At 35.8% G+C, this 12671-nt stretch overlaps 2 protein-coding genes and 1 long non-coding RNA gene across 4 annotated transcripts; 1 reads left to right on the top strand and 2 right to left on the bottom strand.

The window, feature by feature from the left end:
• Positions 1 to 586: 586 nt before the first annotated feature.
• On the bottom strand, positions 587 to 5844 carry LOC128156099 (uncharacterized). 2 transcript variants are annotated; one of them, XM_052818104.1, is made up of 3 exons: positions 5716 to 5844; positions 5325 to 5441; positions 587 to 3630 (listed from the first exon to the last, which is right to left on the bottom strand). In XM_052818104.1, the coding sequence occupies exon 3, from the start codon at positions 3613 to 3615 to the stop codon at positions 1114 to 1116; it is 2502 nt and encodes an 833-aa protein (XP_052674064.1). In that variant the 5' UTR covers positions 3616 to 3630; positions 5325 to 5441; positions 5716 to 5844; the 3' UTR covers positions 587 to 1113. The 2 variants fall into 2 exon arrangements, with proteins under 2 accessions (XP_052674064.1, XP_052674063.1); XM_052818103.1 differs by lacking the exon at positions 5716 to 5844 and having other exon boundaries at positions 5325 to 5606.
• Positions 5845 to 7790: 1946 nt separating this feature from the next.
• LOC128157460 (protein Dr1-like) lies at positions 7791 to 10501 on the top strand. Its single transcript, XM_052820016.1, has 4 exons — positions 7791 to 7913; positions 8150 to 8421; positions 9334 to 9497; positions 10069 to 10501. The coding sequence occupies exons 2-4, from the start codon at positions 8193 to 8195 to the stop codon at positions 10186 to 10188; spliced, it is 513 nt and encodes a 170-aa protein (XP_052675976.1). The 5' UTR covers positions 7791 to 7913; positions 8150 to 8192; the 3' UTR covers positions 10189 to 10501.
• On the bottom strand, positions 8482 to 9327 carry LOC128157461 (uncharacterized). Its single transcript, XR_008239822.1, has 2 exons — positions 8795 to 9327; positions 8482 to 8754 (listed from the first exon to the last, which is right to left on the bottom strand). It is a non-coding gene; the product is annotated as an uncharacterized LOC128157461 (long non-coding RNA).
• Positions 10502 to 12671: the final 2170 nt, after the last annotated feature.

Genomic DNA, 12671 nt, shown 5'->3' with positions numbered 1-12671 from the left:
TGTTCTCATCGTAAAAGAAATACACAATGAGAGGAACGCAATAAATAGGAAATCAGTTCGATGCTCAGAGAGCAAAATATCAAAGAATTTGAACGTTGAATACTACTCACAAATCACTGCACACAGAATGTAGGTTTTAAAAACACGATCTAAGTAAATTCAATAAAAAAAGAAAAAAACTAATGACAATAAAAGAAAAAAATATACAACTAATCCAGTATAAAGCCAAAAAGCATTTAAACTTTGTTAAAAACAGTGAGCGTGGAACAAACACGTCCACAAGGCTAAACGTCACGTGACTTTCAAATGACGCTGTCGGTTATTTTTGAAAATAATTGACAACTATAGATGAAGTAAAAGAATGTTTTCTTCCTTTCCCAAAAATAATTTATGATTAGCTTCCTGGAGAATGGGCTGAAGTTCTTGTCATTCGATCTATTTAAACTTAATCATGTCTTTGCATAAACAGATGAAATAGGAAGACTTAAAGTGCATTGTCATTCTTTTTTCGTTAAGAAAGATCTGCGAAATATCATTGAAAATTATTTTATTCAACAAAACACCCGAATGAAGAAAAATCAAGATAAAAAATTCATTCATCTTTTAATAAGCATACTATGAAAGCAGAACTTTACTTGAATAAAAAGCGTATATCAGTTTGGCACAGGAAAAATCTAGATTATTATATTATGTAGTATATCTGTCCATTGGGGTGAACATGTACATGGACCACCTGTTGTTGTATCATGTAACACTTTTGTTCGTTATGATTATTCACAAAGTCTAGTAAAGTATCCAAAGTATGATCGATATGATCTCTGTAACAATGGTCCTAGATACAGTAAATCGTATTTTTTTCTGTTTGAGCACTTATTTGTCGTCTAAAATGGGTTGGAAAAATAGAATAGGATAGACTATATAAACATAGCTAAAATATGATATATTATGCAGATATACCAAATAAATCTCAAAAATTCAATCATTATGCAAAAACATAATGATATCACAACTATCAAAACAAGGATGTAGAAAGACAACCCAAGTAAAACAAGAACACAAACAATTTGATCGTCAACCTCACTTTGTTCTTGACAAAATATGTAAAACGTTTGTTCAGTCTAACTCGATAATTTCATTCTTGCTCTGTCTCACGTTTTGCATGACTAGTCTGTCCTGTAGGTACTGAAACGCCGCAAAGAAGTTGGTCAGCGAACAGTCATGAACGCCTCCCAGCATGCACTGCGGCTTAAAGTCCACCACCAAGTACATCTGAATAAAAAGACGTTTGAAATCCCGTTCATCAAGGTAAGTGAGCAAAACGATAAGTAAAGTGAGTAGTTCGTCACAGCAGCCCATGAAATCCTGAAGCGAGGCTGCAGACTTCAGAGCAGACACTTGATTTCCAACAAAGCGGTAAGTTTTGGTGATCATCTTCAGTTTCCCAGTAATGGTGGTTTCCCTCACAAGGGTGTGAACCAAATCTAGTCCAGGCTGTAGAATGTCGTATAGACTTCCTCCTTCTTGGACCTCCGGGGTTTTTACGGAGGTGCTATGTTCCCCGTAAGACGGCGGTAGGTTCGTCGATTCCTCATAAGACGGAGGATTCACATTGAAAGGCGTCTGAAAGTCGCCGTTGGTTTTGGGTGGCGATTCGTCAACCATACCTTTCGGGTGGGTCAGCTCCGTATCCTCCCCTGGACTGGGGTGCACACACACCTCGAACTCGTCAAGTTCCCCGCACTCTCTCTTCGCTCGACGGTAGAGTTCATCGATTGGCATCTTCCCAATTGAAAGGAGACTAAGTCCGGAAGTGATAGAATGCATACTCGCCATGGACACAGTTTCCGCCGGACATTTTACTTCTGTTACATGAACGGAAGCGGAAGGGTCATTCAGACAGCGTATCCACGGTTCGTCAATACCTAACTCCTCGAAAGACATGTCCTTGGTTTTGTTGAACACATTAACACATATTCTACCGTACGTTTTATCATACAACGATTCTAAGGGTTCCATGATTTTGTGACTGAGGTGGTTATGGTAACAAATGGCTATTTTTCCGCTGATATTTAGTTTTGCCGCCCCATGACGGCTGTTTTCAGGAATGACTTGCGAAAGGAGTTCAACCGTACTCAACAAATGATCGTTTACCTCTCGTTTAATTGTGTCAATAAGTGACTGGAAAACTGTCTCTTGTCTTCTAGGAACGTGCTCCTCATCTTCTGGGATGTCCACTGTAGAGCGCCCAATCCTTGATCGCCGGTCTCGGCTCCGTTTTCCTGACGCTAAAAGGTCTTCATGGACTTCTATAACTAGATATTCATCATCGTTTGAACTTGTTTGATCTTGAAAAAGTTCACTTTCATTCAAGGCTGAAGAAATTTTATCGTGTATACCCGAGCAGAAGCGAATATGTCGTTGAGTGACGTCATTGGTGACGTCTGCTAAAATGGAAGAGATCGTCTCCTCTAGCGTGTACCAGTCCTTTGGCTTGCAGTTCATCCCAATGACGTCAGTATCGTGTTCGGCAGTTCCATCAGATTTCATCTGCCAACCAAAAGTCTGTCCTTCCGTCTTCAAATCATCCAAGGCTAGCTCAATAGCCTCTCGAACTGAGGAAATTTGGACCTTATGTAAGCAAAGTCGGTGTATTTCCTCCTTTTCTTCTTGTAAACGTTCGTTTATCTCGATGTAAACCTTTTGGAAGACGTTTGTTGTGTCCACTTTTGACGATCGTTTTGACTTTGTTGGCCTTTGTTTTGCTTGTTTTATGGTTTCTTGGACCAGTTTTGTTTTTTCCCATTTCATATAACTATCATCCCGTTCCTTCCGGACCAGACCAAGTTCTTCTGAAGTAGAATTTCTCAGCTTCAACTCATTGACTCTCCTTTGAATTATCTCAAATTCCTGCCAGGCATCTTCGACATCTTTTCCTATGTGTTTTTCGAACGCTTGAAGAAATTTGGGATTACATGAAAGTATATGCGCTACACTTGTGAAATCTTCGTTCTCCAGAATTGCCTTCCGTTGTTTGGACATCGAAGATTCCGTCAACTGCACAGCTTTGTCTTTCTTCAATATAATCTTGTCGATGCTTTGAAGTTGGTTTTGAACCCTGGCGAGGGCATTATGGAGATTAGTTATGTCGTCTGCTGTTAACGAGATAGATGGCATGATATAACAATGGAGTAACCGCAACAATTCAGTCTTATATTGTTCATTGCTCAGTTCTCTCTTTCTCATGCTGATTAACAACTGTCTTGTGGCTTCAAATATTTCCTGAGCTTTTGGGTCTAATTCACTGTAATCATAGTCTTCAAAAACCGACGCTTCAAAGTTTTTAGCTTTAATGACGTTGTCGGGTTCGCACAGAATGGACAAGTCCTCGATTTCTTCACTGACGCGGTCACCTGGTTTCACTCGAACACGACTCCATCGAACTTGGCGACGATCACAGTCAATCAAGATGGCGTCGATGATGAGGGATTTGAACCAGATGGCGGGCTCTAGCTGTAGATCGTTTCCCACGTCCCCCACCACTGGGCGGTACCCATCCTTCAGCACCACCCCAGACAGTAGCTCCAGCGAGTCCCCGTGTCTCAGGTACAGGTACATTGCGTCGGTCTAGTCCTACAAAACAACAGAAAAGAAACGACTCGCATCAGGATGATAATATCATGTACATATTATCTACATGTATTATGGATCCTAGACCTCGTCATTGTCGATGCAACTGTAAACCCTTGTAGGCAAAATGCAATGAATACTGATTTTAAGTCGGGTATGAAAGTTGCTATGACACAATGAATTACCGATATAACGGAAACCCCTGTTTGATTATCACTTCTACAGAAAGTAGACATATTTTTCATATTAATAGGTTAAAAAATTACGACAACACATATTTCTTGGAAAAGAAGACTTGTAAAAATTTCTAGTGAAGAGTTTTAATAAAAACAATTCACGATTCGTTCATTCTAACTATTATATTCCTAAAAAGACGCGTTGTCCTTTCGTTATTTGATGGATACTTCTACCAAGTTTCGTTGAAAATGTCTCAGTAATTAGAGATAAAGCATTGTCGGAAACCGATGGTCTGTACGACTGAGGAAAAAAGTAGCAATGGAAGATAACGAGAAAAGATACGACAGACAAATTAATAAGAAACGTTCATTTAATCCTGCTGCACTAGTGAGAGAGGGGCATTGATAAGTACTTACTTATGCACCCATAATATGAAATATTCACAAAATTTCGTCGTCCATCCGAATTTTTTTAGACCGGGAGTTACAGACATACAGCTACAAAATATATAGAAATATTTTATGCTGTTTTTTTCACTACGGACACACTCTAGGCTATAAAAAAAAGAAACTAGCCCTCTGATATTATCCTTACATAATGCACTGCTCCCTTGTGCACAATAAACGACTCTTGTGTAGAATAATCGATTGTTCCCAATACCAACGACCGATCGATCGATCGATTTGTCCAAACACTCTTTATCTTACTTTTTTATTTAGTATATATATTAGAATTGTCGAGCATACACTGTCATATAAAAGTAAGCAGACACCTGATCGTCTTGCGATAGAAGATCTCTCAAGCAATATTTTAATTTTATCATACACACAGAGCAGTAAACTTTTTAGACTTTTTAACACTAACAAATTGACATATATCTAGATTCCTTTGGTTAATTAATTCAGTGTGGGGTCGTGCGACCTCTCGGACTTCCCGAAGCGGCCTCTATCCGATCTCTCAGCAATGTGAGGACAGTCAATTCACGTGGAACCTTCCTTGTTTACAGCCGCTCATTGCTTTGATTTGTGTGTAAACATTCATGCATACTGTTACATTACCCTATACCATTGAAGTGCAGTGTGTTACGGCGTGCTGATTTAATTAAGCTGCCTAGCCTTCATGATATACAAAAAAAATATATAGCGAAACGCATTTTCGACGCGATGCACAGTGCACATACATATGCAGTTTTCACATGAGGGGGCAGGTGGGGGATACCAGTGATGTAGTTTCCATTAGAATCAGTAAATAATTGATAATAGTCATCAATAAAGTCACGCTTTCATATTCTATTTTGAATAGTACGTTCTATCTACCATTATCTTGTTCAATGAAATGACATACAATTTGTTTTAAAAACAAAAGTACCGAGGTGTCAAAGGTAGCTTTAGGTTGTTCCCCGCCTGCTCTCAGTGAACATCGATTGTGGATGTTTTTACATGAGTCAGATAATGGCCAGTCATTAACATAATTCATTAAGATTGCCGGGTATATAAACTGTACAAAGCCTATATACTCACCCCTCACTCTTTGTGGAGACTGTACATGTCACACTTCCGATCCATCGGGATTAGAAAACATTAACGGATTAAGTGCCATCAACGTGTGGTTATTTTTAGATTTCGTTACATTCGAACCTGTAGGTAATAGAAACTAAATCCAGCTACTAAACAGGGAAAACCATTTATATATAAAATATCACGCCATAATTACACAGATTGACTCGTTAATTGTTCCGGGTAAGAATTTTTAAGAGTCCGATTTATATATAAATATTTGTTTTCTTGTGAACGGAAGGGATATCGAGCCCGATTTAGAAATATTTTAAGAGAGAGAGAGAGAGAGAGAGAGAGAGAGAGAGAGAGAGAGAGAGAGAGAGAGAGAGAGAGAGAGAGAGAGAGTGTGTGTTACCTTTGGATTGCTCAAGAGATCTGTTTATATGACACATAAGTCTGACACAAATGCACTGTATGTATTTAAGTAGGCCTACATATATAAATAGGATCGCCTGGTTGAATTATTGACAGTGTTTATTTAGACAGTAGTAGGCTTGTCACTTAGTGTACAGTTTAATTGTTCTTCCGTCTCTTATCTGATAGTACTTGTACAGCTGACAATTAATAATCAGTCCCATGCTCCATCTATATTTTCCAATCATATGAACTAAACTGTAGAAATAATTAAAGTGTCACGTGAAATATCATTACCGCCCGGATGTATACAAAATATACATGTGTTTAACATTTCCATATATAGATCTTAGTCAACAGATGTTTTTGCCTTTTCTAAACCCAAGTGTTTGTACTTTTTATTGTGAATTAAAAATAAGATGAAAAGAAATAAGAGAATTGCAAAGTTCACTTAAACTGTGTCGATCTGAAGTTTTAAGAAAACATTAGTCCATGATATAATACGACTAAGTTGAATCGTCCAAAATAAGAAAAATAATAAATCAAATGTATCTCGTAAATATGTGAGTAGATCTACGCACGGTGCCTAATTGTTGTTTTTTTTAGACATACATTTTTTTTTTTTTTTTTTTTTGGTTGAGGATATATATTTGATACTGAAAATCTCTGATACTGAAATTCCCTGTTACGAATAATGTTTGCATTGCGGAAATACGAAACGAATACTGCGCACAAACAAAAACATATTAAAACCCCTGAAGACACGCGTAGGATTACGTCAAAAGCCATAAGGAAATGCTTGGGCTGTTCATATTATTTTAAGTGGGGTTATAATTCCTTTCTTCCTTTCTAGATCTACAAAAATTAAATGCATGTTTACCAGCTACCAGCTTATATAATATTTTAACATGCGCAGATCTAGAGGGGTGTCGGGGGTCCAAACCCCCACCCCTGCAAAATTCAAATTACTATAAATTTGCAATACAGAATTACAAAAAACATGCCTCAGAAACGCAAATAACAGTCGGACCCCCTCCCCCTTTGAAATAATTTTCTGGTTTCACGAGCTCGCCATTGGCAAGTCCAGACGACCAATTTTGTTCAAAACTCACCAACTTATACAATTTGAGTTTAATTTTAAATATTTTTTTTTCAATACATGAATTACATATAATATATATTAGATCGAGTGATTTTTTTCTCGTATCATGTTATGTTATCATATCATAATGTCTTCTTTTTTTCAAGGGGTTTCCGTGCATTTTTATGTACCAGGAATGAATAAATAAATGAAATCTCTCTCTCACTCTATCTCTCTCTCTCTAAAATCAACTTAGAAGTATGTCAAACTCCCCAGCTACATGCTCCGTATTAGTTTTACAAATAATAGTGGCTCCATTTTCTTCAGATTTTTTTGTACAGTCTCCCATATGTTAAAAATATATATGTTTCAATGTTTGGATTCCTTTAATTGTTGCTCAATTCTTTCTGACCCCAAGGAATCGCGGTTTGAATTTAATAGAAAGCTCTCCATACTACCTTGTTTACTAATGAGTTACATGTAATTGTGTCCATTTTATTAAAATTCAACGAGATGTTTTGTAACACTGCATAACGCCACTAACCCCTTGTGACCCCCCTTTTTTGTTCTTAGAAGTCACGATGATACAAACATGAAAACAAGTTCGATCTATTTATGCTTTGCATCAAGTTTGGTTGAAAATGACCCAGCGACTAATTCGGTAAAATAAAATGTGTAAAATCACACAACGGACAACATTGTCTATTGTGTGAACAGACGGACGACACACAAATCAAAATCGGCGATCGGATGAGTCATGTCGATCCATGGCCCTTTTGAAAGTCGTTAATAGAAGATTTAATGTTTTTATTAACAATTCAGTATTTGGCTCATCTATTATTATGTTTAAATGCACCAGTTTAAAATTTAGATAAATATCTACACGGTCATTGAAACAGATGCGCCTATATCATGCTTTATTATGCTTAAATTTAAATTACTCTAAAAAATTATTTATTTTAACGTCGGGATCGATATTCAACAAGATGACCAAGCTCATTCGGATAACACTCGCCCTTTTCCCTTAACTGCGGTGACGGAAATGGCCGAGTAGTTACGATTGGACCAAAGCTGTGAATATTTTTTTTTAGTTTCGAAATGTGGTAAACTATTTCTCTGTAAGTACTAGCAAAAGTGTATTCAGATAGTAAATAATGTTTAAACAATGTAGGAGTAAAAATCTATCATTACTTCACAAATTGTTTGATTACAATACTTAAAGAGTGAGCAAAAAATAAAGATACTGACAACAATGTCGAGAAATTTCGGGCTGCGTATAGAAAGAAATAACAAACACTACAAATTTGATATATAATCATTTATGTATGCTTATTTTTTTTTTGTTCATTCATAGATATGTTAAGGATGTAAACGAGTGATCAAACACAACTTTCATTATGGATAAAATGTCGACAGAGAATAAGGATGAAGATGAACTGAGCATCCCCCGTGCAGCTCTGAACAAAATGATAAAGGAACTCATACCAAACATACGCGTGGCAAACGACGCCCGCGAACTTATCCTTAACTGCTGCACTGAGTTTATTCACTTAGTTTCTTCTGAGGCAAATGAAATCTGCAACAAGCAGAGCAAGAAAACAATTTCCCCCGAACACATCATTGCAGGTAAAGAAAGAATTGTTGTGTAATGCCAGGGACCTATATATTAACGGTATTGATCCCTGATAATGCCAGGGACCTATATATTAACAGTATTGATGAATTGTTGTGTAATGCCAGGGACCTATATATTAACGGTATTGATCCCTGATAATGCCAGGGACCTATATATTAACAGTATTGATGAATTGTTGTGTAATGCCAGGGACCTATATATTAACAGTATTGATGAATTGTTGTGTAATGCCAGGGACCTATATATTAACAGTATTGATCCCTGATAATGCCAGGGACCTATATATTAACAGTATTGATGAATTGTTGTGTAATGCCAGGGACCTATATATTAACAGTATTGATCCCTGATAATGCCAGGGACCTATATATTAACAGTATTGATCCCTGATAATGCTGTTATCTCTTACCGAATGTTTTCTTTTGGTAAAAGCTTCTGCATCCGAATCCAAGCTAAAGTATCTCATTATAAACCTCTACCATACTACACATTCTACAGTGACTTCAAACTTGAATCGCTAAAACGAAACATTACATGTCATTAGTCAGGGATATACATGTATATACCTTTAAGTTACACTTGCTCTTTTGGCAAATGAAACCAAACATTCACCTGTATAAATGATTTGAAGAGTTCTATTCTAATCTATACAACCATAATTTATCATTATTTATGATTTTCATTTTAATACTTAACAATTATTTTCAATGTTACTATTATTATAATTTGTAAGTGAAGCTCAGAAACAACTGAAATCAAAAATGATAATTTTTTTCTTGATTTTTTATTGCCCCATATTGGATGTAGCTGGTAATAAAATCTAAATATTGTACCAGAATTTCATGTTTATACACTGCAATGCTACTCATTTTGCTTCTAAAATTATTCAAACTTTGTTTAAGCACTTGATCACCTTGGGTTTGGGAATTACAAAGAAGACGCTGAAGCAGTTTTGGAAGAGACAAAAGCTGTAGCTGCCAAGAAAAGACGAGGAAGTTCCCGCCTGGAAAATCTTGGCATTCCCGAGGAAGAGCTGCTCCGACAACAGCAGGAACTGTTTGCCAAGGTCTGTATCTTATGTAGAGTCTCAAACATGTATATTTGGTTAAAATGACTTGAATAGCATATGGATTAATATTATTTTTTTTTTAAAGATTCTTTTCTTTTGTTCTTTACTCTTTCATCCAGACATATTTGTGATTCCTATCTTTATTCTTTAGAACCTATAAGTTTTTTGCTTTCCCAAAGTATGTAAACAGACAGAAAATTAGCATTTCTCTGACTATAGGGATGTGTATATATGTACCTTATTAGGAATTATGACAGGGCAATTTTCATGGATTTTGTAGGTATCCTTCATTCATAAATAGTATAGCCTTAACAAATTATGGAATCTGGGATCTCTGTTTTTTATACATATAATTTATACTTGTAGTGTTTTCACAAAATGAATTTGCAATTGAACCTGTTAAAAAAACTTTCAGCCCACAAATATACATGTATGAAAAATGCTATTTGTAATATTTATTAGATGTTTTTACACCTACATGTATATACATATGTAAATAATGTTTTTACACCTACATGTATATACATATTTAAATAATGTTTTTATCCTTTTGTTCCCATGGTTTCAGGCCAAACAAGAACAGGCTCTTCTAGAGCAGCAGCAATGGCTCCAGACCCAGCAAGCTTTGCAGCAACAGCAGCTTCAGCTGCCACAGCAACCTGACAGCAACGAAGATGACTACTCCTAGCAACACGCTAGCTACTGGTGGTGCTAGGGCTAGCAACAAGTGTGAGGGCATACTAGAACAATTCAAGGGGGGTCCTTGGTGTTTTTTAATAAATGATGTTACTAAATTAAAGTACATTGTATGTATCCAAGAAATGGAATTTTAAGAACAATTTTGTTGTCACTTAGTTTTCTTTTTCCAAAGAGTTTCACTCTCAAAATGGTTTTTCTCATTCTATTGTTTGTTCTGCAAGTGAAAAATTAGGCATATTATGTAATAAAATTTATTTGTGTTCAAGATAAGACACGAATGAAATAAACAGTGATAGAAAGAAGTGGTTTTTGTTCAGTTTGTTAAAGGGGCGTGGTCACGATTTTGGTCAAAAATTATTTGTCCGATTTTAATGTTTACAATTGTTCAGTACGGCATTTTTAATAGGCAACTAAAATTTGAGTATCACCTGTTAAAGGGGCATGGTCACGATTTTGGTCAAAAATTATTTTTTCGATTTTATTGTTTAAAATGCTTCTGTAAGGCAATTTTAATAGGCAACCAAAATTTGAGTGTCATTTGTTGAGTTATAAGCGAGTTAGAGAGATTACAATTCCTCGCGATGTAAACAAAGCGTTTGTTTACATTTTGAATGTTGAAGTCAAAATTCCAGTTTTAGACCTAAAATGAATGTGTTAATCGTTAGGAACTGTTTATTTATGCTTCAAATGAATAAGAATGTAGACAAAACATCTGGAAAAAGATTTTTTACCGGTATATTGAACCTATGTAAACAAAAGCAGGGCACGAGCCTTGTTTACATGACAAAGAATTGTGAGCTCTGTAACTTGCTTAAAACTCATCGACGGGCACCCAAATTTCATTTGATCATTAGAAATGTATTAATAAAGCATTGTAAATAATAAAAACAGAAAAATGAAGTATCACTAAAATCATGACCATGTCCCTTTAAGTTATAAACGAGTTACAGAGCTTACTGTTCTTTGCTATGTAAACAAAGCTTTTGTTTACATTTTGAATGTTGAAGTTAAATTTCAGTTTTAGACCTGAAATGATTGTTTTAAACGTTAGAAACTGTTTATTTATGATTAAACTGAAAAAGAAGATAGACAAATCAGCTTGAAAATGATTTTTTACTGGTATATTGAACCTATGTAAACAAAAACAGGGCACGGGCATTGTTTACATGACAAAGAATTGTGAGCCTTGGATCTGGCTAAAAACTCTACGCCTGACTCTCAAATTTCACATGATCATTAGAAATACATTCCTAAATCATCGTAAATAATAAAAACATCAAAATTGAATTTGACCATAATCGTGACCATGCCCCTTTAAATTATCTTTAAATATGTCAGAACCATAAAGCATTAAATCTTCAGGATCAATCTCTCCAAAGTCTCACTTCCAGGAGCTTAGTCTTGCTTACCCTAGACTCTTGCCCTCAAGACTTGACTTGTATGAGAGACTTTCGTACGAGTCTCGTCTTGAGAGTGAGAGTCTGGGGTAAGCAAGACTACCACCAATAAGACAACCATTCTTCAATCTTGGTGACTTAGACATCCTAGCAAACCATGGTTTTTATGCCCAATCCTCTACCTTTTTCATCTGGGAGAGATTTATGTGTACTCGTAATAGTGGCTTGAGACGGTGGCCTGAAGTTAGTTGCGTGATCTTATATAACATTAATCTCAAGGTCTTCAAATATTTTAGAGAAAGTATTTTTTTTGTTATTACCCTTTTCTTGTTGAAAGAAGTTGGTCGAGTCAGTTTAAACAAATGCACCCACCTATTTTTCCAAACTATTGTAATATTGTCGTTGGTTCTTCAGTAACATGGTTGTACTCCGAGTTGGCAGAAAAGGAAGCGAGATGTATGATTAGCAAAAATCTGACAAAAATGTAGAGAAAGGAATGTAGGTATATAAGTAATGGAAGAGCTTAGACTACAGCTATATGAATAGGAAAAACAGAAGCATGTATATGTAATGAGAAGATAAAAAAGTGGAAATATCTCATTAAGTAGATAAAAGATAAATGATAAAAGAACGTTGGATTTTTGTGCCATGTTCTTACATGTACTCTTTATTCATACACCAAATGTAAAATCAAAGTCCTGAAGAACTGACGGGAGTTGATTTTGTCGATGTTTAGTTATTTCAAAATCAATGATATGTTATTTTGCATGACAAGTACATGTAGTTTCTAATTTGAATTACGCACATTTTTATAATATGAATTTTTGGACTTTTTCGACAAGAATGTCGAGAAACCCCCATATGAATCATGTTAAATAATATTTAAAGATAAAACTTAATTCGATCAAACTATGTATCAGTAATAGAAATATTTTTCGAAAATTGTATGGATCCAAGCAATATTGAACTCTAGTCTCGTTCAACCAAACGCTCGGCTGACACCGTAAATCTCCGACAAGGATTTACGGAGACAGCCGAGCGTCGAGTTGAACGAGACTATATATTGAACTCTGGC

Source organism: Crassostrea angulata, chromosome 7 (assembly GCF_025612915.1).
Source record: "Crassostrea angulata isolate pt1a10 chromosome 7, ASM2561291v2, whole genome shotgun sequence".
In the NCBI taxonomy this organism is placed as follows: Eukaryota; Metazoa; Mollusca; class Bivalvia; order Ostreida; family Ostreidae; genus Magallana; species Magallana angulata.
The sequence above is the reverse complement of the archived record's forward strand: the minus strand, read 5'-3'. Positions and strand labels throughout refer to the sequence as shown.

Excerpts from the sequence above, each read along its gene's own strand:
- LOC128156099 (XM_052818104.1), bottom strand. The coding sequence starts at position 3,615 with ATGTACCTGTACCTGAGACACGGGGACTCGCTGGAGCTACTGTCTGGG.
- LOC128157460 (XM_052820016.1), top strand. The coding sequence starts at position 8,193 with ATGGATAAAATGTCGACAGAGAATAAGGATGAAGATGAACTGAGCATC. Across the intron at positions 8,422-9,333 it reads CCCCGAACACATCATTGCAG|CACTTGATCACCTTGGGTTT; the intron begins GTAAAGAAAGAA and ends ACTTTGTTTAAG. Across the intron at positions 9,498-10,068 it reads AGCAGGAACTGTTTGCCAAG|GCCAAACAAGAACAGGCTCT; the intron begins GTCTGTATCTTA and ends CCATGGTTTCAG.